Source organism: Colletotrichum aenigma (assembly GCF_013390185.1).
Source record: "Colletotrichum aenigma strain Cg56 chromosome Unknown KSG_Cg56_contig07, whole genome shotgun sequence".
Classification (NCBI taxonomy): domain Eukaryota; kingdom Fungi; phylum Ascomycota; class Sordariomycetes; order Glomerellales; family Glomerellaceae; genus Colletotrichum; species Colletotrichum aenigma.
The window spans coordinates 1,397,294-1,420,635 of NW_023500913.1; the positions used below are offsets into that span (position 1 = coordinate 1,397,294).

The following is a 23,342-nucleotide window of genomic DNA, read 5'->3' on the forward strand; positions in this document are numbered from 1 at the left end:
AATATAAAAGAAATAATACTAATAATGATAGTGAATAGTAGGTAGTAATAATGAGTAGTAGTTAAATGGATAAAACTGTTGAATTGCTTGCTTCCTCAAAATCTGCTCTAAGTGGAAAAATCCATCGTATATATAATACGTTTTTTCCTCGCAAACCTTTACTTAGTTTAGTAATTACTTAATTAAGTAATTACTATAATAGGTAATGAACTGTAAAAACCTTGTTATAAAGTTAATTATTACGGCTTTGTTTTATCTGATTTGGGTATTCTAGATCCGTAGTATTATTGTAGTTATAGTTTATTAGTTTGTTACGGATTATTAGTTTCCGTTGTTTTGGTTTCAAATCTTAACTTAATATTAACTTTAGTCAATAATAACTGTATTATTAACTTTTAGGGAATTATTATTCCGTTGATATATACTTTTTATGGTAACTAACCTAATATATAGTTTTTATTCGTTTTGGCTAATCGTAAGAATTACTATAATAGGTAATTTATATAAGTGTGCTTTTTGTTTTAATTAGATAACGTTATAGTTACTTTATTCCTTTTAGTTATATTAATATGTGATTAATAGTTATAAGGATAATTATTTAATTATTAGGTGTAGTTTTACTAGTTACACTAGTATTAGTAATCTTAGCTTTATATCTTTTTTATAGCGCTAGTAATATTTAGTTTTACTTAAATTCTCCTTTTAGGGGGTACTTAGTAGTTTTTAGATAGAGTTATTAATATGTGAAGTTTAGAGCGATTTAGTGGTTTTCTAGTAAAAAGCCCCTTTTTTACCTTTTTCAGGCTGAAAATTAGAGGGCGGACGCTGTTAACGCAACAGACTGTACCTATAGGCTGCCCACAGGTTCCTATGCAACTTAAGGTAAGCCACTAAAGGCAGCCATCCTCTTAGAAGGTGCTGCTAACAGTTACTTACACTAACTTGCTTATACCACTTCTAACGCAGAAAGACCCTGCCTAGACTTAGACGAAAATGCCTATACGTCACCAGCTTATTATCATCACATAAGGTACTCACCTTATCTTTATAGAATAATAATTTCTTCTGCATAATTAGTGTTGCAACTATAAAAACAACACTTTAGCTGGAATTACAGCAGCTCTAAGTCTTTTTAGCCTCCTTTGAAAATATATAAGTCCTCTTGCCTCTTACACCTCTGCCACTCTGAATTAGACTCCAGCAAGTAATAACATCCTCGCTCAGAAATATAGGGTTGCACCCTAACTATCCTTAAAAGCTACCACTCTAGTGGGGGTTTCCTTCCTTATTAAATGCTCCTAGTGGGGGGTTCCTCAGCCCTGCTGGAAACCTCCTTCTAAGCTGGGCTCCCTTTTCCTACTTTTATTATAGCATTACAGCAGAAATAGAAGGTATATTACGTTCTAGGCTCTTACCTCTTCTATATCTATCCTTCCTCCCCTTATAAAATAAAAATAATACTAGCTATTAGTAACTAAGATCCTATTAATAACTTTAAAACCAGTTAACAGAGACTTAAATAATGCTTCTAATAGCAGATTCTCTAGGGTTCTATATCTTTAGCAAAGCTTATATATATTATCAGCTTATATTAAGATTAGGCAATAATAAGATAAAACATAATACCTCTAGAACTTAACGCCTAGGAAAGTATACTATTTAATTCTATCACCTCTTCCTATAACACTAGATATCCTACTAGGTCTATCTCAAACCCCTCACGCTAATTAAAGCAGCCCTAAACTCTTCGCTCAACTTACTAATCAGGTAATTTAGCTTAGCGCTACAGAGAGGACTTCAGGCTCTCCTCATAATCTGGAACTATATATAGCATCTATAAAGACCGCTCTAGTTGCAAATAAAGAAGCGTTGCTTATAATTATAGACCGCACTCTAATAGGCATCAATAGTGCTCATGCTACAGGAGAGGGAACCACACCCTATAACACTAGCAATCCTACCCTTAGAGGCAGCTTATCTAGAAGCCTCAGCAGCAGGCCTACTGCAAACGATCGAGCGAGGAAAGATATATATAGAGTAATTAAGCCTAACCTCAGGACTAGGAGGGGCGCTATAATATAGTTATACAAATCGTAGAAAGACTGGCTTCTGGGAAGGGTTTAATAGCTCTCATTATAGATTTCAGATTGATGCAGCAGCTAGGATGCACTATAAGTGGTGTATCAGGGAGAATATATCACCAGGGCGGCTGAAGGTGGTGGCCAGCCTGCTTATAGCGGCTAAATATAGGAGGTATAGTTTAGTGTGGACTGTTGCTATCTAGGCGGTAGTATATAGCAAACGAGGCGAAACTTTACTAATTATAGCTAATCAATCTTTTAGCGTTAATCACACAGCTAATTATGCATAACGCAACGTTCAGATGACTACGCGCGTAAAGATATTAATTCTGTGAAGTCGCCAGATGCACACGAAGTCGTCTATTCAATAGCGTGCGCGAGGATGTTAAGCTGCGCGCAAAAGCCTGCTATCACGAAGGGTGGGTGAGGTTAGCTTGCGTTCAATAAATACGAATTGTAGTGCAATTATGCGAAGTGTGAAGAAGGAAGAAACTGTAGGGTGGGTACAGCAGCCTATAGGGATGACTAGCTTAAAACATCTTTTTTTGTTAGAGTAATAGTAAGAGGGGTATAAAACTGCCTTTTTGAGCTAGAACGCCCTACTTTAATAAGTATATAAGGGCTCTAATTAGCTTAAGAGATAAGATTAATAGGAATAAAAAGGTATATACTTTATATAATTAGTAAATATACTTTATAAAATATAAACTTCTATTTTTAGCTAAAAGTAGTAATTAGATTACATTTAAAGTGTTAATAGTTATACTATTTAAGTTTACTTTATATATATATAGTACTTTTACTACTAAAACTATAAGATTTATAATATACTTCTTAAGAAATAAAATTATATATAATCTACTTATACTTATATATATTCTATTTATACTTATATATGAAACTTTATTTATATTTATAATATACTTAATACTTACTACTTTTAAAACTATAAAAGCCCCTTATTATAATTATAACGCTCTATAACAGATTATACTTTATATATTTAAATAAATAAAGCTTTACTTAATTAGAAGCTATTATCTTAATAATATGTAAAAGAGTAAATACAATAACCTAAGAAGAAATTTCTAGGTTTTAAGCTAGTTATTTTAATAAGCTGCTATAAATAATACTATATATATAAAAAAATATAAGATAATAGTTAGCTAAACTTAAGCTTAAAGCTTAAATCTTAGCTTAAATTCTACTTTTATATAAAGGATTAGCTATACTACTTTATAGCTAAATATACTTAATCTTTATATCTAAATTAATTAAACTACTTTATATAAATTATAAACTTTCTATATATTTAAATATACTTAATATGGTTTATCAGTCAGCCAGCCAGACTAGTCAGCCGGCCAGACCAGTCAGCCGGACGTTTTTTCCTACATATATAACAACATCTAGTATTTCTCAACTATAACGCATTAAATCAACTATTAGTTGTCGCTATCAGAATCTCCTGAGGGTTCGACATCTTTGGAACAGGTTTGCACGTTATGCCCAGTCTCACCACATACCACAGCGTCTCTGAGCTGGCTGGGCTCTCTTTGATAGACCCCCCTCGTCGTCCTCTTGAGGTGCTGGACGTTTCCCTTTTTGTTTCCCTTTAAGCAAAACCTGAGATTCCTCTATACTAAGTGCCCCTCTAAGCTGGACCTGCGTTCTTTTAGCCCTCCAGCGCTTAGCAAGTGCTATATTTGCATCCTCAAGGGTATAAAGCCGATCAGTCAAAATAGTGATTAAGTGCGCTATTGCCTGCACACCCTTTGACAATTGCTTAACTGCAGCAATAATTAGTGTCAGTAAGCTTCCTTAATAAGCAGAGATGCAACTTTTGATAAAGTTAGACTGCGAGACGGTTTGTTGTGGGTTAGAGGGCGTTTACAACTGCTAAGGTGGAGGTGTTGAAGGGTTGGCTATAGGAGGTGTAGGCGTCTATAAATATATATCAAGCTTTTTGATAATATGGTCTGGGTCCTATAGTGAAATTCCAGCGCCTTAGAAAGCAGACCTGATGTTTTCCTCATTAAAAACCTTGTTGTGGGCCTGGTGGAAGGCAACAAAGAACTCAGACTTAGTGATATGATTTATAGAGGCTCTGATGAATTAGTTGATTTTATCACTATATGTGCGTTTTAAAGGCGAATAAAGGGCAATATCTAATAGCTGTAGTAGATGCGATAAATATACAGGCATACTGATAGTTATAATATTATTCTGCTTGCAGTAATTATCAAACTCAGCTGATAAATAGCTCTTATGGCTGTTGATAATAAGCATCTGGTAGACACCCTTCGTTTAGTTCTTAGTGTGTTTGTCAAAGTGTTTAATCTAGTTAAGACCTATCTGATTGTCCGTCTATCTATTAGCAGTAGGTTTAATCACCCAGTTGCCTAGAAAACCTGATTCTATAGTCCAACTGGCAAGGTGATATACGCCCTTAACGATCACAAATAGAGGGATACACCACCTGCCCAAATTAACATATTTAATAACTACAGCCTATTTATAATTGCCAGGCTGGACAGACTTTGCTTTGCTGTGTTGATTAGCGCGTGTAACCACTATTAACGTGGTGATCATGCCTATTATGAAGCCAGTTTCATCAAACTTATATAGGTCCCCCTCTTAGATGCTATACTTAGCTATTACATTAGGTAATAGCGCAAACCACTTTGATATAACCTCAGGATCTTCTTAAAGAGCCCTTTGATAATTATATGGACGATTAAACTTAGTTTTCAGAGCAGGCTATAAGTCCACAAACCGCCTAGCCTATCGCTTGCTAATAGGCTTGCTATTACACCCTCTCAACAGGAGATTAGCTATATCTTCTACACTATTGAGGCAGAAAGGAAATCCTCTGGAATCCTATTTAATAACGTATTAGAGAAGTGTTTTCTCTTCAATCAGATTGAGTTTATATTATTAGGGTTAAGCTTGTTTGCATTGCAGTTAGTTGTTCATTCTATCAGCTAAGGTGCTCTTTAGGATACCATAGGTCTTTGCAGCATATGAAATGCTTAAGTTATTACCTGCAGCGCGTGTCGATCGGATTGCTTCAATCGCGAGAATGACTTTGTCTTCTTGGGTGTAGATTGGCATTATGGTTGTTGAGATTTTACGCGTCAAAGGTTTAAGTGATTTGGACGTAAGAGTGTTTAGAAAAAAACGTCCGGCTGACTGGTCCGGCCGGCTGACTGATGAACCACGTTACTAAATTATAAAGTTATTTTTAAATAGTTATTAGAATCTTAATTTTATAGTTAGCAATTATTATTAAATAATTAATAATTTATTTACTTATATCTCTTAGGTTGAAAAAAACTTTTAATTTTTAAACTAATTAAGTTAATATTTATTTATTAACTATCATCATGATATAATAGTAACTACTTAATAACTATTTAATAATTTATAACTTCTGTTTATATTTCTAATAAAATAATTTATCTTTATTTAGTAATTATAGTTTATTCTCTTTTAACTTTATTAGAAAGAGTTTATTTTAGTTAAACTTTCTTAATTCTTATCTTTTTGTTATTCACTTTATAGCTAAAATAGCTATATGTAAAGTAACTAATTAAAAACTAAATCTAAAAACGCTAGTATATAATAATATATTTAAGGTAATTAAAGCTATTAACTTTTAGGTATAATAGACTGATCTTAAAAATAGGTTTACAAGTTGTAAAATTACTTCTCTATTAAATAAAGAAAGAGATAAAAAGAAGGTATAATCAAGATAACGTTTTTAAAAATAATAGAACTATTCTTATTAGTAATCTAAATTTCTTTGATAGTATTAAAGAATTTATATATCATATTTATGATATTTTCAATATATTAAAAAGGTTGAATATAAATTATTTACTATAGTTTCAATATAAAAGTTTAATTAGAATTTGAAATGTTTTAATTAAGCTAAAGCTAACTTTATAAAGAGTAAATTTATTATAAACATTTATAATTTATAATAACTGCTTATAAGAATTTAAAAGTTTAAAAAAATGAAAAATATAAATAAGCTTTTTAAAGTATTAAAGCTCTATTAAATAAGAAGAAGTTTATTATAAAAAAGCAAACTTAAATACTTCAGTGTAAAAATATAAAACTATAAGATTTCTATATCTTATATAACACTAAGTATTTTTAGAACTTCTATAGATATAAAGTATATAACTATTATTACTAAAAAGTAGCCCTATAGTTTAAGCAGTATAATAAGCACTCCTTTAAGTTTTATAAAGTTCTTATTTAAATATATAATGAATTCTATTATAGCCTCTAGCTAGCTACTATAATTTTTATCTAGAACTTATACCATAATAACCTCTAGCTTCCCCCTTTAGCTAACAGCTTACTGGGTATATGATCACAGTCTTATAGATCACTATCTCTAGCTTTAGCTTTATTTTCCCCACGCGCGCTATCTATTAGACAATCTCATCACTTTTAACGTCACTTTAATAACAACTTCACAACTTTAACTAGACTTAATTACTATAGAAACAGACTTTTTATGACTTTTCGATCTATCTTCTGACTTTTTGTAAAAGCGTGTATAATAGAGGTAATTATTAAGAGTAGGGGTAGTATTTAATACAATAAAAGGGGGAAACTTTTCGTTTTGTTGATTATTATAACAGAATTCCTCGTATTCAATAATGATCATTTATAACCAGTATAAATAGTTATTACTAATATAAAAGAAATAATACTAATAATAATAGTGAATAGTAGGTAGTAATAATGAGTAGTAGTTAAATGGATAAAACTGTTGAATTGCTTGCTTCCTCAAAATCTGCTCTAAGTGGAAAAATCCATCGTACATATAATACATTTTTTCCTCGCAAACCTTTACTTAGTTTAGTAATTACTTAATTAAGTAATTACTATAATAGGTAATTAACTGTAAAAACCTTATTATAAAGTTAATTATTACGGCTTTATTTTATCCGATTCGGGTATTCTAGATCCGTAGTATTATTGTAGTTATAGTTTATTAGTTTGTTACGGATTATTAGTTTCCGTTGTTTTGGTTTCAAATCTTAACTTAATATTAACTTTAGTCAATAATAACTGTATTATTAACTTTTAGGGAATTGTTATTCCGTTGATATATACTTTTTATGGTAACTAACCTAATATATAGTTTTTATTCGTTTTGGCTAATCGTAGGAATTACTGTAATAGGTAATTTATACGAGTGTGGTTTTTGTTTTAATTAGATAACGTTATGGTTACTTTATTCCTTTTAGTTATATTAATATGTGATTAATAGTTATAAGGATAATTGTTTAATTATTAGGTGTAGTTTTACTAGTTACACTAGTGTTAGTAATCTTAGCTTTACATCTTTTTTATAGCGCTAGTAATATTTAGTTTTACTTAAATTCTCCTTTTAGGGGGTACTAAGTAGTTTTTAGATTTATATTATTAAGTAATATGATAGCTAAATATAGTATTAATAATGAGGATCTATATAATTTTAATAAGACTAGCTTTATAATAGGCGTTATTACTGGTTTAATAGTTATTATATATGCTGATAGATGTAGAAAAGCGAAATCTATCCAGCTTAGTAACTATAAATAGGCTATAGTTTTAAGTGTATTAACTTGAGGGGATAATATATCCTACCTTTTGTGATTATTTAAGGGTTTTATTACCTTACTAACTAGTTAATAGAATTAGGCTTTCTTAGCGACTAAGTGATTAAACTAACTACTAATAGGTAGACTAATAATAAAACTAGCTTAGATTAGATTAAGTATTGTAAAAAGCATACTTAGGCTTATATAAAAGGTGTCTATTAGATGCTTATAATTAATAGATATAAGAGCTATTTATTAGCTGAAATTAATGAATACTAGAAGCAGAATAAAATTATAACTATTAGTATAAAATCAACCTATTTATTAAATCCTCTATTAACTATATTATAAAGTCTAAGTTCTTTATTACTTTTTATAAGGCTTATAATAAGATGTTTATAAATAAAAATATTAAACCTACCTTCTATAGAGCTGGTATTTTACTATAGGACCTAAATTATATGATTAAGAAACTTAATATATATATATAAACGCCTACACCTCCTGCAACTAATCCCTTAACACTATTAGCCTAGCAGTTATAAACGCCTTCTAACTGATATAAAATGCTTTCATAATTAAACTATATTAAACTTAGATCTTAGCTTATTAAGAAAGCTCTCTAACACTAATAATTAAAGTAATTAAGTAGCTAATAAAAAGTGTGTAGGTAATAGCACACTTAATCATAATTTTAATAGATTAAGTGCGCACACTTGAGGATGTTAATATAGCGCTTACTAAGCGCCAGAGAGCAAAAAAGACATACATCCAGCTCAAAGGAGCACTTAGTATAGCAGAATCTCAGGTTATCCTAGAAGAAAAGGGTAAAGGGAAACGTCCAGCGCCTCCAGAAGGTGAAGATAGGGGTCTGTCGAAGAAGGGTCGGTCGGCTCAACAGCGTTGCGGTGTGTGCGGCAAGACAGGCCATAATGCGCAAACGTGTTCTAAAGATGTAGAATCGTCTAGTGAATCAGACGCTGATGAGAGCTAATTGATTTTCTACGTTCTGGTTGCAAAAACTTATATGATGTTTGAAAGATGAGGAAAAGTGCGCGGCTGACTGATATGCGCGGCTGACTGATATGCGCGGCTGACTGATATGCGCGGCTGACTGATATGCGCGGCTGACTGATATGCGCGGCTGACTAGTAAAGTATGTTATATATAGTTATATAAGTATTTTATATAAGGAATTATTATAATATATCACTTCTCTTATTATTATTTATATAATTAAATGCTTATAAATGCTTAAGATTATTAACTTTTATTATAATATAAGCCTATCTATAACGCTATATTATATAGGCGTATATACTACGCCCTTATATACGCTTATACCTATACTAATAATATTAACTAAATTTTATAATATAAAGCTAATAGCTTATTTCTATAATTATACTTTTATATAGAGTAAGTTTTATTAAAGCAAACTATAGTTAATATAGATTAACCCCTACTACACCTTCTAGACATTTCCTAATTAAGGCCCTTCCTCATACTCTCACATACCTCCAAGTATCCACATAACGCGTCCTAAACGCGTCAAGTAATACGGTGCCTACATCCTTAATCAACAAGAACATACTGACACTGAGAGGTAGCAGACACAGACACCATCACCACGGAAGCCTGTAAGATACCTCGTGTGGGCACCTCATGGCCGCTTCCATCTGCACAAGTCGGCGTCCGGCGCGCAAGCCCACGGGTGTCGCGAGAGATGACTCGGACGACGAACTTGGCGTCGAAGATCTTCCGTGGAAATGGCTCTACGATCGTGCCACTACGAAATCTCCCGACACACACAAGGAAAGCGACACCCCCCGGAAACGCAAGAGGACAGTCAGCGGACCGCGAATAGTTGGTGCCGGCCTCGGTACCTTTCAGTGCTTTGTTGGCGATTGTGTGCTCCTCAAAGCTGAAGGATCGAAAGAAGCCTGGGTTGCTATCATTTGCGAGTTCGTTGAGGACGACGAAGGAGAGAAGGCGGCAAACTTCATGTGGTTCTCCACGGAAAAAGAGATACGCAACAAAGAGAGGAAGAGGCTAGACTTTCTGCCTGTATGTTGTCTGTTCAGTGTATGTCAACACCGAGGCTTACTTTCATTAGAATGAGTTGTATATCTCCCCTTCATGGGACGTCAATCCCTTAGCTGCTATAAATGGCAAAGCCATTGTTCTTTCTCCGCGCAAATTTGCCCAAAAGTACCCATCCGGAAAGGTGTCTCGGTCCTCGCCTGACTACGGCAAGGTATTCATCTGCCGGCGCGGATGCAATACAAGGACAGCAGCATATACAGATGAATTTGTATGGGAGGATATCTATCAAGCCAACGACCAAGGCGTACATGACCTCATTCAGTTTGCTAAATCCCACACCAAGTCGACAAAGAGGCGTCTGGGCACAAGGGAATCGACACCAGAACAATCATATGCTCTTCCTGAAGGCACTGGCAACATAGCGACACCGAAACGGACGACCAAGCTGGATGTTTCTACGCCCCGCGGAAGTGATCGCCTTGTGACGACACCATCATCACGGAAACGGTCTGTAAAACTGCTTGCAATCATTATCGCCGATGAAACTAACTTGCTGTTCAGTGTCGTGGTGAAGAAGACTTTAGAGTTCACACCGTTGGGCACTCGAAAACTATCCCCAAACCGCCTTCAATCATCGCCATTCCAGTTAGCACGATCACAGCTTCACGTTGCATCCGTTCCATCCAATCTGCCTTGCCGAGAGAATGAGTTTGCTACGGTGTATTCTCATCTGGAAGTCGCGATTGCAGATGGGAGTGGAAGTTGCATCTACATTGCTGGTACACCAGGAACTGGTAAGACAGCGACCGTTCGTGAAGTTATATCCCGTCTCGAAGACAATGTGAGGGCGGATGAGTTGGACGACTTCATCTTCGTTGAAATCAATGGCATGAAAATCACTGATCCCCACCAATCATACAGCCTTCTCTGGGAGGCGTTAAAGGGGGAACGTGTCAGCCCATCGCAAGCCATCGACCTCCTAGAACGAGAGTTTAACAACCCCAGTCCTCGCCGCACGCCATGTGTTGTCCTAATGGACGAGCTGGACCAACTGGTGACGAGAAATCAAAGCGTCATGTACAACTTTTTCAACTGGCCAGGACTCCGGCACAGTAGGCTCATTGTTCTAGCTGTCGCCAATACCATGGACCTTCCTGAGAGAACCCTCAGCAACAAGATTAGTAGTCGCATAGGTAGGTCGTCAAGGATGCCATCCACCCATCCAAAAGCTCACATAAATGTCCAGGCCTTACACGAATCACGTTCCCGGGGTACACGCACCAGCAACTAATTCAAATTATACAGTCCAGGCTGGAGGGAGTACCTGGGGACCTGGTTTCTCCGGATGCTATTGGCTTTGCCAGTCGAAAGGTGGCCGCTGTCAGCGGTGATGCCCGGAGAGCCCTGGACATCTGTAGACGAGCCGTCGAACTCGCCGAGTCCGATTCCCGTACCGGACCCGACATGACTAGTCGAGAGGCACGTGGAACTGGCAATCAAACAACGGCAAAGGTCACTGTGGACATCATCAGAAAAGCCATTGGTGAAGCCACCACGAACCCGATACAGCAGTACTTGCGTTCGTTGGCGTTCGCACCCAAATTACTTCTGAGTGCCTTGCTGGTCAAAATCCAAAGAAACGGCACTTTTGAGACAACATTCGGCGACGTAATGGACGAGATGTATCGCATAACGAAAATTGACACTGGAGGCCTAGACCCCGGCCTTGTTGCGGCAATGGTAAGTGGCTCGTCAGGAGCCGATCTGGGCCCAAGCAGGGAAAATGCTCGGGTAATGGAAGCCATGGGACTTCGCCATGCGGCAATGGAGTTGGTTGGCGCAGGCATCATTGTCCTAGAGTCGCAGAGGGCCGAGAGACCGAGTAAGATGCGCCTTGCAGTTGGAGATGAGGAACTCAAGATGGCGTTCCGAGATGACGGTGAGGTTAAGGCCCTTGGTCTATTTTTCTAGTTCAAACACCCCCCACGCCGTTGCAATGGCACGGCGATAAGATAGCAGAAGCAGCGGGTATCTATTAATCTTTCCTTCATCGTGTGTCCCGGCCCTTCACTGTCTCTGAGTCTGTCCAATGTTGTACCATCCTATACTAATGTCCTTTGTAAGGTAAGCTCCCTCCGAACCATTTCGCACTAGTATTTGCGTCGTGCGAGCGTTGGCTGCCAAAGTACAGGATGCGTTTCAGGAGTCGCCTTTTCATCCTGCTTCCATATTTTGATTGTTTTGTCTGCCTCACCACAAATTAGACGCAGTCCAGAACGATCAAAGGTTGAGCTCATGATCCCCGCCTCGGCATCCAAGGACCCTGGCTGCGCTGTGGTATCCAGCGACTGGAAGCGATGGCCCGTCTTCCAGTCCCAGAAGCTCATCGAGCCGTTGTCGCCGCCGGAAAAGAGCACGTTTTCCTGGTTTACGCTGAGAGTATTGATGATGGCATTGTGTCCATCAAAATTCTGCATAAAGGCACCCTCGGGGCATTTCCATTGCTTGATGCTCCCTGTGCTACCAGAGGCAAAGGTAAACTCTTGAGGATGTGTAGCCAAGGCCCTGACGCCTTTTTTGTGATGGGTAAGGACACCCATGGTCTTGCCTGCAGCCAAGTCCCATAGTCTCACGGTTGCATCAAGAGAGCCAGTCATAACTTGGGGGTCGACCTCCTGGCACTTAACATCCGATACGGTTCCAGTGTGACCCGAAAGGACGTGTATGTTACTTCGAGTTCGCATATCCCATACCCTCGCGACGCCATCTCGACCTCCCGTCACCAGCACATCCAGTGTCGGGTGAAGCGAAAGAGTGTATACGCCACTCAGATGACCATGGTAGTGTCGTATGACTTTGTTGGTTTCAAGATCCCAGCATTTGACCATCTTGTCCTCACCGCAAGAAAATAGGTACGGATGGCGTGGGCTTACGGCAAGGCCGCGAACTGTCGATATATGACCCGTCAGGGTGAGGCGGAGGGATCCTGTAGCAATGTCCCAGATCTTGATGGTCCTATCGCCCGCGCCGCTCGCAAACCACTTATTTCCAGGCTCAACAGCTAAGCTTCGCACCCAGCCCAAGTGACCTGAGATGACCCTCATAAGCTTCCAAGGAGGATGCCATTCGGGCTTGCCATTCTGTGATGCCGACGATCCGGCCCGTGCAAGGCTCATGGGCTCAGAAGACAGCTGCGGAGACGAGCCATTGGATGGATTAGTGGCTTTTGTGAGCTTTGCAGACTCGGCTGGTCCCTCGAGAAGTTTTTGGACGGATCGTTGGCGTACGAGTGTTTGCTCAGCGTTGGTGTTCGGTTTGGTTCTGCGCGACTTAGAAGCGGCTGGCTGCTTGGCGGCGAGAGATGCTGGGAGCTGTTGCACGGGGGCATATTCCAGCCGGAAGCGACGTTCGGTGGGGTCCCTGTCATCAAAAGCCTCGATTGTGGTTTCGGCCAAGTCAGTCCTCTGTCGCTTTCTCGTTGGCGCGCTAAGCGAATTTGAGTAGAAGGACTTGGTCGCTTTGTGGTTTCCATCGAGCAACTCTCCAAGACTTGAGGTTGTTGGAATGCTGGACTCGGAGACAGCAACATCCATTGTGAAGACGGATCTCGGGGCTTCCGAGGACTCGGTGGTTGGAGTTCGTATCTCTGGGGGGGCCGATGGTTGTTGGAAAGGCAGAGTTTCGATTTCGGTATGAAGGACATAAGGTAGTCAGCTAGCCTCGCGGAGCGCGTCTCAGCGCACGGACTATGTGGGTTGCTGAGTCTAAAAACTACTAAGACCTAACTAAGTACCCCCTAAAAGGAGAATTTAAGTAAAAGTAAGTATTACTAGCGCTATAAAAAAGATGTAAAGCTAAGATTACTAATACTAGTGTAACTAGTAAAACTACACCTAATAATTAAACAATTATCCTTATAACTATTAATCACATATTAATATAACTAAAAGAAATAAAGTAACCATAACGTTATCTAATTAAAACAAAAAGCACACTCGTATAAATTACCTATTATAGTAATTCCTACGATTAGCTAAAACGAATAAAAACTATATATTAGGTTAGTTACCATAAAAAGTATATATTAACGGGATAACAATTCCCTAAAAGTTAATAATACAGTTATTATTAACTAAAGTTAATATTAAGTTAAGATTTGAAACCAAAACAACGGAAACTAATAATCCGTAACAAACTAATAAACTATAACTACAATAATACTATGGATCTAGAATACCCGAATCGGATAAAATAAAGCCGTAGTAATTAACTTTATAATAAGGTTTTTACAGTTAATTACCTATTATAGTAATTACCTCATTAAGTAATTACTAAACTAAGCAATAATTTACGAAGGAAAAATGTATTATATATACGGTGGATTTTCCACTTAGAGCAGATTTTGAGGAAGCAGGCAATTCAACAGTTTTATCCATTTAACTACTACTCATTATTACTACCTACTATTCACTATTATTATTAGTATTATTTCTTTTATATTAGTAATAACTATTTATACTGGTTATAAATGGTTATTATTGAATACGAGGAATTTTATTATAATAATCAACAAAACGAAAAGTTTCCCCCTTTTATTATATTAAATACTACCCCTACTCTTAATAATACTACTTCTATAATACACGCTTTTACACTGAGCCTCACATATCGACGCTTTCGTACCTGATAAATAGGTACGGTGCGATCAGAAACCAATTGCGCCTTTTTACACTGTATACCAGCACAGGCGTGTGCTCAGCCCCATCATCTGCCCGTCCACCACCGGCACCTAAGGTACCTACCTACCCACCTTAGAGGACCTTGGAGGACCTTGGAGGAAGGTGTGTGTGTATGTGTGTGTGTGTGTTTAAGCCTTCTAGAACCCCAAAGGGGTACGCGGCTGCTATCTGTCGCTCTACTCATACATTATGTAACCAAATTCCAGCGCTCAGGAGGTGCCAAAGCCTGCTGCAGTGTTGGAGGAAGGTGCACTGTGCCTAGGTACGGCACTGCAGATACCTATCACCCTAAGTATGGTTCTCAGCGTCATCCCGCCGTGATTCTAACGTAGAGTCCAGCTTTGTAACCTTTCTCTGTTATATCTCTGTTATATCTCTAACTGCAAGAACACTTCCCACTCTCAGTTGGCCGTGTCGTTGTATTCTAGCGAACCACCTTTCTAGAGGACTGGACCCGGACCATGGACGATACTCCAGATAAATTTCCACTTCATTCGGCGGCGCGTGAGTGTAGAGGTAGGACTCATTGATCGCAGTAGTTTGCTCCATCCCTGACGAGCTGGGCAGTTTCGATTGCAGAGACACTTCTCAGGGTACTTCAACTCTTTGACGCTTGCACGAAGATGTCTGAATGGCGAGGCTGATAACGTCCAGACGGACCCCAAGCTTGCTCTACGTGAGGACGATGACGGTAGGCTGCCACTACACTGGGCCGTTTTCTTCCAACTGCACCGAAATCGTCATCCTCCTCGTGCATCAACGTGGCTTTGACCCGGACATACAGGTCTGGTTCCCATCCAACTACTCCCTTAGGTTGGGGTGACAACTAGTTCACTTGACTCACATTCGTTATGCAGGATGGCAGCGGCTGGACGCCGTTAATGATTGCTGCCAGCATCAAGGATGGCGAGGACCTGGTTCACTTGCTGTTGCAGAAGGGCGCTGATGCGAACCTGAAAAGTACGTATGCATGTTATCTCCCGTCTTGCCTGCGTCTTGGCCGTAGTGGCTGATGCCCCGTTTGCGATTCACAGACCACAATGGGCAGAGCGTCCTTCACTTTGTCGCCTCCAAAAACAACTTGGATGTTGCTAAGATGCTCCTCAATCATGATCCCCCGGCGTCCACTAGAGTTCGTGACAAGCGTGGCCAATATCCTATTCACCGGGCCGCGGCCGTGGGCTCAATCCCCATGACGAGGCTGCTCATCAACAATAAAAGCCCTCTCGATGCAACCGACACTTCGGGGTATACCGCTTTACACCATGCCGTTGCTGAAGGACACGGTATGTGTAACTTGTGCCACTCTTTTATCCACTACCTAACATTTCAATTACCAGGCGACGCAGCCGTAGCATTACTGAAGGCTGGCGCAGACTATGGTAAAAAGGACCAAGATGGCTGTCTGGCCCTTGACTTGGCGCCAGATAAAGAGGTAGGTTGTGTGGTCCTAGACTATCCCCATTCCTCCGAACTGTGTCCCCAAACTAAACCGATCTTGTCGCAGGTTCGCCGTTACATCGAGCGTGCCGCCGAAGGGGAAGGCATAGACCTCTGAACCAAGGAGGCCACACTACCACCATCTGTGAAGCCATAATCAATACAGTCCAAACATAAACACGCATCGGAATCATATTCATCATTCCTATGCGGACTATTACGTGCTTAGTCCAGAATATAGCCGAATTCGTCACCTGACCGTGCGCTCTACCAAATCGCGATACATGGCCTTGACGTCTTGCACATCAGCGCGGAGCTCCTCCACCAGCTCACTTTTCTCACCTAGTACTTCTAGCGTCATTTGGTACCTGGAATTGATGTCCTCGACCTGGCCTTCCAGCTCAGCCACCCGTTTTGATGCCGCCTTACCGGATTCCATCTCTTTCATTAAAGTGGCTATTTCTGCTCTTGCCTCATCCCTCTGCCCGGATATTCGCGCAAGCTCCTCGCGCGATGTTACCTTTTCAGCCTCAAGTCGACGGATCGCGGCACTCATCCTCTCGACCAGCTGGACCGAGGGACCCGCCCCAACAGTTGATACGGACACCATATCTTGCATCATCTGCCTTGGTGAAGAGGTCGTCTCCACACCGTCGAATAGATCGTCCTTCTCGCCTGCGTGCGATGTCGGCGTAGGCAGCGAGTCTGGTGCTAAGTCAAAGGATGGGACGAATGCTGAACCTGGAAGGCTCGGCGCGCCGGATGCCAAGAATGGCGCTGAGGGAGGATGGGCAGATAATCGTCTTCCTGGAGAAGAGCCTTCGTGAACACCGTCTGTTCCACTCGTGGGGTTTGAAATTTTGCGGCTCTTTCCTGAGGCACTTTGTAGCATGAGTAGATCATTGCTCAAAGTACGGGTGGGAACAGATAGTAGAGGCGAGTCTGGCCTGCTCTGCATCCTCGATATTGAGTTCGAGAGGTGGTCTTCGAGCCATGGTCTCCGTTCAGACTCGGTCCTCTCTGCCCTCCACGCCGCGTGTTGCTTCTCCGAGTCAAGTTTTGCCCGCGCAAGCGCAGCTTCGGCGTCATCTGCTCGTTGTTGTAAAACATCGATACGAGATTGATATGCCTCAGCATCCCGCTGGTAGTTGGGGAATTTGTTCTTAAGCTCCTGTATCTCCTCATCTTGACGCTTGCATCGAGTTGCCTGTGGAGACGTCAGTATTCGCAGTCCATTGCGAGGCAAGATGTCCTGTGCAAGTTTGGAGAAAGAGGTGGGTTGAACGTTATCAATGGAGAGTGTCTTACGGTTTCTCTAGCCTTTTTTCTCATTTCGGATTCCCTTCGCAAGGCATCGTCTCTCTCCCGTTCTAGATTACCGAGTCGAGCGAGCAGGCTGGCTTCGATCCCCTGCCAATTCTCTGTAGCAATCGCATGTTGAGTCTGCAAGGTTTCCACCTGCCGCAGTAGCTTCGCCTGAGAATCGCCCACCGCGCCAGAAGAAGCCTCCTCTGCCAAAGCACGCATTGCCTCCAGCTTGCCCTCCAGGACCTGAAGCTCTGCCTTCATCTCCACTTCCGTGATGCGGGCTCGCTCCGTCGCACGTGAAGCCGTTTCTTCCGCCTCGGCGGCGCTAGCCTTCGCTCTGTCAGCAACCAAAGTCTTCTCTACCTGCAAAGCAGCTATCGTGTCTTCAAGGTCCTTTGCTCGACGTTTCTCGATAGTCAATGCTTCTTCGTTAGCTTTCGCGAATGCTGAGTCTTCCTGGTCCGTCGCCTTCTGAAGATCCGCCCGCAACTTCTCTATTGTGTTTTTATCGGCGATCGCCCCCGCACGCAAGGCATTGAGGTCGTCCTGCATGCCATTAATGCGAATTTGCAGCTCCTGATTCAAGTGCTCGAGCTCATCTACCCGGCTGGCTCTTGAGCGCAACATTTCCAAGTCCGCCGTCGTCTTTTCGTACCGCGTTTTCAACTCTGATGTCGCCTTTTCATCACTGACAATCTGGGATCTAAGCTTTCTGATGATGGTCCGGTGCTTCTGTTCAGTGGCTGCCAAATTTCGCCCTTCTTCCATGAGCAGCGCAATCTTTTCATCTCTCTCAGCCAGTTTCTGCTCCTGACTCCCAGCCTGAGCCTCTGCAGCAGACTTTCGAGCGACGTCAGTCGCCTCTTTCGCCAAGAATTGCACTTTTGCCTGCAGAGCCTCGAACTGTTCAACGTGGCGATGTATTTCTTCCTGTTGCTCCTTCGCTGCTTGCTCGCAGCTAGCTGCCAGCGACTTTACCTGGGTCTCGAGGTCGACACAATGGCTGCATTTAGTGCCGGAATTGTGTGCAATGCCGTTTGCGCTGGGCTTGGAGAGGGGCATTCCAGGCAGTCCAGCGGAAGTGCCAACAGAAGTGCTCACAGAAGCGGTGTTGTTCTGAAGTGTGCTCTCAGATTCGCCAAGTATTATACTCGGCAGGCTTTGGCTCTGCTGCAACTTTTCAATCGTAGCAAGTTCGTCGTGAACTTGGTCTGCTATCCCAGATTCCCGGCTGATTCCAGACGTCGGGTTGGACTCATGGAGGGCGGCAGGGAGAGCGGCGGAGGCGATATTCGAAGCGAAGGTAGGCTCGCTCTGAGGAGTAATAGTATCGCAACGCGCGCTCTCAACGCTCAATCTGGCACTGTGACAATCTGACGTGGCGCTGCGAGCATCTGCGGACTGAGGGTTCTTGGATGCCATGGCTTTCGCCAAGCGCTCTTGTAGGCGGTCATTCGTGCGGCTGCTGGTTGAGGATCGGGATGGCCCTATGTCAAGGAGCAGTCAGCAACCGATTTCAAAGTATCGCGGGGCAAGGCAATCGAGGCGAGATTCAGGCGAAGCGTCACCAGCCCACGAATAAGTGTGTGGCTCACCAATCTGCTGCGGCTCTCCTCTAGAAGGAGTGGCAGGGCGCTGAGGGGATTGTCCTGGCTGTTGGAGGGAGCCATTCTCGCCCTCCGCCAGGATGTTATCGAGGCGGGCCTCAACGCCAGCAACGGCTTGCTGGAGGAACGAACCCCATCGTGACGATTTAGCGGGTGCTGTCATGATGGAGCCTGATGCGGATGTGAGTATATATCACAATGATATGACTTGAACCGTCTAGGCCTGTTGGCTGTTGCGAAATGCGGCCGGCATGGACATTTCGGGTTTGAAGTACGGGCCGAAAGATGGCCAAATGAACGGGGCACACAAATCTGGACGCGACAAGTCGACCGGCGAGGCAGTGGCGCGACTCCAAGCTGTAGTTACGAAGCCGACACCGACAGACGGTTTGGGTGCTGGACTGTTTGATTGTAAGGACCGTGGTATGCAAGGGAACCGGAGCAATGTCGGGTTGGCGGGTGTCCGGTGTTGTTGGATCTTACGTGGAGTATTGCCCAGATGATTGTACCCAAGGCAAGGTGGAACGAATCGTGATTGTAGCTGGGGTGCCCTGCAGAATGCGCACCGCACCCTGAGTTAAGTTACTAGCTCGGGTACTCTGTACGTCAGGCACTTTGGTTCACGTACTGTGACGTATCTGGCATTACCTTACGACACCACCTCCTACTTACTTAGTGCATACCCCTATATCGGATAACTTCTACTTGGTGCTCATTAATACATACCCGATTATCGCATCTTGTCGATTGCCGACTCAACGTGCCTGGCTATGTAAGCCAACATGCCGTTGCTCGACGTCATCCTGCCTACCTAGCCTCGGAACTCGTCGCACAAGCCCATCAGTTGGTACTGATATTGCCACAGCTGCAGCCAACCCGAGTCGTGCTTGCGACATGCGGAACCCACCCAACTGGCAATTGGCAGCGACGGGCGCGGGCGCGGACGCGGACGCGGACCTGGCTCGGATTACCTTGTCGTCCATGGACCAGACGCTTGGACAGGTGCCAACCTGACCTCGTCTTCCTACATTTCTCAAAGTGCAGTACCTGGCAAGGTCCGTTGGTCCGCCGAACTTGTATTTTGGTCTGGCTGAATAGACACGTTACTCGTTGGAACCCCCCCGCAGACTATGTCCCGAGTTGTCCATAACCAATGACTTGGTCCTCTCTACCATCTATCCCAATCCAACTTCTCTGATCTGAACGAGTGTCCCCTCACTGAGCCGTCCGAGTCTCACCTCACGTTCCTTACCTGGACCGTTCAGGTCCTGCTCTGCCGCTGACCCCGGCCAACTTCATTTTCACTCACGTAACATCGCTTCCGGTTCGCCCGGAGTAGCACGATCTTTTCTTCCTCTTGTATTCTCGACTCATACTCTTCTTTCCCATTCTCCGACTTCTCGACCTCGAAGTCGCAGTTCCTCGCCGTCGCTCGGTGTATTTGGTTCAGCCCAGCAACTCGAACCACTGGACACTTTGACCCAGCCGTCGAAACTTCCTCGGGAAAGCCCACGTAGCCAACACAACAAAGTTGCGTCTGTGGACGATTCGACAGCTCGGGAGAGCCATTCCCCGGTCTACATAATTGTGCCCAACACTCAAACGACTCCGCTCGCCTGACCAGATTCTATCGACATACAGACTAGTCGATGGCGGCGGCACCGCTGTTCCAGGCGTTGCGCCTGTCCTACAATGACGGCACTACGGATGGCTTTTGGGGCGAGAAGACATCCACTTTGAATTTTTGCGAAGAGGTATGAGGCGACTTCCAGGCCGGACAAGCATGCCCCAACGCCGCTCTCAAATTTGGCTCACCTCTTCCAAGGACTATGTCGTGTCGTACTACTGCGCCGAAGTTTGCAATGTGAGTTGGTATTTTAATTCATGGGTCAGTTACGAGCATGTGAATTTTTCTAATGCAGAAAATCCTGCCTTACAGACATTCACGAACCTTCTCTTCATGTGGCTGGGCTTGAAGGGAATCCACAACTGTATATCACAAGACCACCCACGCATATTTCTTATAGCTTACATGGGCTACATCATCGTTGGTCTTGGATCAACTGCCTTCCACACCTCACTTAAGTGTACGGCGTTTCCCGTCCTGCTCCTCAGTGTTTATTCAGCCCCCTCTTGTTCCTGCTCACCCCATGCTCACACATCGTCAACCCTGCACTAACGACTGTCTCAGATCCCATGCAGCTTATCGACGAACTTTCCATGATTTACACCACGTGCCTCATGGTTTTTGCTACCTTTTCGTATTCAAGATCAGGTCGATTTTCCGCGTTCTTAGGCTGCGGTCTGACGCTTCTTGCCGGTTTTATTACGGTATGTCATGTACTGCGATGACCCAGCCGGCGTCCACGAGAAGTGACGGGCACTGGCTAATATCGCTACTGTTAGGTATACTATCACGTCACAAAAGACCCTGTTTTCCACCAGAGCTGCTATGCGGCGTTGACAGCTACGGTGATACTTGACCCAATGCGTCGTGCTCGACACTATTGCTGAGTCCTATACAGGTAGTATTTCGGAGCTTGTACGTGATGGAAACGCAATTGAGACCAGTTCTCGTTAAAAGGAACAGCACCAAGGCCAGCAGTGTCCTCAAGACCATGTGGATCATGGTCGCCACCGGTTTGTTGTTGGCCGATTCTTTTGAATTGGTGAATCATGCTTAACTTTGATGCATAGGGCTCGGCGTGTTTCTCAGTGGCTTTCTCATCTGGAACCTAGACAATTCTCTGTGCAGCCATATCAGGAGGTTACGGCGCCAGCTTGGGTTTCCTTGGGGTGCGTTGCTCGAGGGTCATGCCTGGTGGCATTTAATGACAGGTCTTGGTAGATCTCCCCTCCCATGGCATGTCTGTCCAGTAACTAACCTTACTTTCAGGAGGTATGCGCCGTTCACCCCGGCATTTGAGGGCAGAAGTATGTGATTGAAGTGTCTGAGCTAACTATGCGTCAGCTTATTACTACATCACGTGGGGCATATGGCTACGAAGATGCCTCGAAGGCCGAGAAGATGAGTATAGGCTGGTATGGCCAAGGTCAATATCCTCAATTCCTGTAGTGGTGAAGGCCAAAAAGGTCGAGTAAAAATAAGTCAAAGCATGCGTCCTGCGCAAACGAGAGTCGACGATGCCACGAGGACAACCCGTGGTGGTACAAAAGACCGATAGGTCCCCATTTGTGGGCTAGTAGACACACACCATAGAGCATGCAGATGAGTTTTTCCAATCGCGATCAACTGGTGGGATGATGCTTTGCGGGCGATTACCTCGTCGGCTTAAGCGGCAGGAAAGGTAGATGTGCCTGCAAGACTCCGCCGCATGCTTGATTACCTAATGGATACACTCACTCATTTGCGTTTGCCCTTGCTGAAACCCCTGTAAATGCGGGATTTTTAGGTTTTAACTACACTACTACCTTAAACATTAATTAGTATCGTCTTTTTATTATTTTCTATTATTTCTACTATTATTAATTAATTATAGATAATATATAATAATTATATAAGTTAGTATTATAAATTTAAATTAATATTATTATTAATATAATTATATATTTCTTATAATAGAACTTATTAACGCTATATTTCTAGCTATGCTTAAGCTTATAAATTATAAAATTAAATTATGCTTATTAAAATTAAATAGTTATAGGTTTAATTATTAATTAAAATAGTCTTAGATAGATAAAGTAGTACTTTTGTATTTATACTTCTTATTATACATAATATATAGATATAATAGAAAGCTATAGCTATGATTATAATATAAATTAATAATATAATATGAATGGCTTAAATTTAACTAGCATACTTTAGCTTTTATTTTTTTATTAATTTTATTATATACTAATATATTAAAATTAGAATAAAGTGATATAAACTAGTTAAATAAATAGTTTATATATATTAAATAATATTACTACTTCTTAATATAAAATAAAAAATGTTATTTAAAAAGCTTCTATTAGTTAAATTTTTTAGTATAATAACTATAATAAATATAGTTTAATATATAGAACGTACTATTTTAGTTTTATTATATTTTATTTATTGTTATAAGAGATATATTAAAGCTATGTTAATTAAAAAGTTTTAATAATGATCAGTTAATATTATTGTATAAAAAAATAATATTTAAGTTATTATATAATAAGTTAGATATCTATCTTAACAAGTTATAGATATTTCTTATTAATAAGTTTAATTTAAAAGTATTAATCTCTATAATTTTATAATACTTAAAAGTAATACAATAGTAAAAAAAAAGATTAAATATATTGCTCTATAAAGAGATAATAAAAAAGGCTTAAAATATTAACAGAATATTTATTATATTAAAGCTAATTAGGTTATTTTTATTAATAAAAATAATATTAATTACTATAATAAAATTAAAAGAATAATATAATTACTAAAAAGTTTTTAACTTTTAAAAAGAAGTATACTAAAATAAAGAGAATAATATTATATATTATTAATACTTACTCTTAATCATATTC

General features: G+C 41.2%; 5 protein-coding genes across 5 annotated transcripts; 3 read left to right on the plus strand and 2 right to left on the minus strand.

Annotated features, from left to right (window-relative positions):
- Window positions 1-9,352: 9,352 nt before the first annotated feature.
- On the plus strand, window positions 9,353-11,704 carry orc1 (Origin recognition complex subunit 1; the record flags this gene model as incomplete). The annotated part of the gene is made up of 4 exons (XM_037325896.1): window positions 9,353-9,754; window positions 9,804-10,240; window positions 10,295-10,926; window positions 10,980-11,704. 4 exons carry the CDS (start codon window positions 9,353-9,355, stop codon window positions 11,702-11,704), a joined length of 2,196 nt encoding a protein of 731 aa, XP_037175042.1.
- A 179-nt stretch (window positions 11,705-11,883) lies between these two features.
- prp46 (Pre-mRNA-splicing factor prp46) lies at window positions 11,884-13,326 on the minus strand (the record flags this gene model as incomplete). Its single annotated transcript, XM_037325897.1, has 1 exon — window positions 11,884-13,326. One exon carries the CDS (start codon window positions 13,324-13,326, stop codon window positions 11,884-11,886), a length of 1,443 nt encoding a protein of 480 aa, XP_037175643.1.
- Window positions 13,327-15,323: 1,997 nt separating this feature from the next.
- CGCA056_v010651 (Ankyrin repeat-containing protein) lies at window positions 15,324-16,030 on the plus strand (the record flags this gene model as incomplete). The annotated part of the gene is made up of 4 exons (XM_037325898.1): window positions 15,324-15,432; window positions 15,507-15,758; window positions 15,813-15,907; window positions 15,980-16,030. The coding sequence occupies 4 exons, from the start codon at window positions 15,324-15,326 to the stop codon at window positions 16,028-16,030; spliced, it is 507 nt and encodes a 168-aa protein (XP_037175642.1).
- A 132-nt stretch (window positions 16,031-16,162) lies between these two features.
- sgm1 lies at window positions 16,163-18,990 on the minus strand (the record flags this gene model as incomplete). Its single annotated transcript, XM_037325899.1, has 3 exons — window positions 16,163-17,119; window positions 17,221-18,707; window positions 18,816-18,990. 3 exons carry the CDS (start codon window positions 18,988-18,990, stop codon window positions 16,163-16,165), a joined length of 2,619 nt encoding a protein of 872 aa, XP_037175641.1.
- Window positions 18,991-20,610: 1,620 nt separating this feature from the next.
- On the plus strand, window positions 20,611-21,929 carry ACER3 (Alkaline ceramidase 3; the record flags this gene model as incomplete). The annotated part of the gene is made up of 9 exons (XM_037325900.1): window positions 20,611-20,691; window positions 20,767-20,914; window positions 21,019-21,158; window positions 21,234-21,299; window positions 21,353-21,369; window positions 21,418-21,467; window positions 21,525-21,648; window positions 21,724-21,761; window positions 21,799-21,929. The coding sequence occupies 9 exons, from the start codon at window positions 20,611-20,613 to the stop codon at window positions 21,927-21,929; spliced, it is 795 nt and encodes a 264-aa protein (XP_037175640.1).
- Window positions 21,930-23,342: the final 1,413 nt, after the last annotated feature.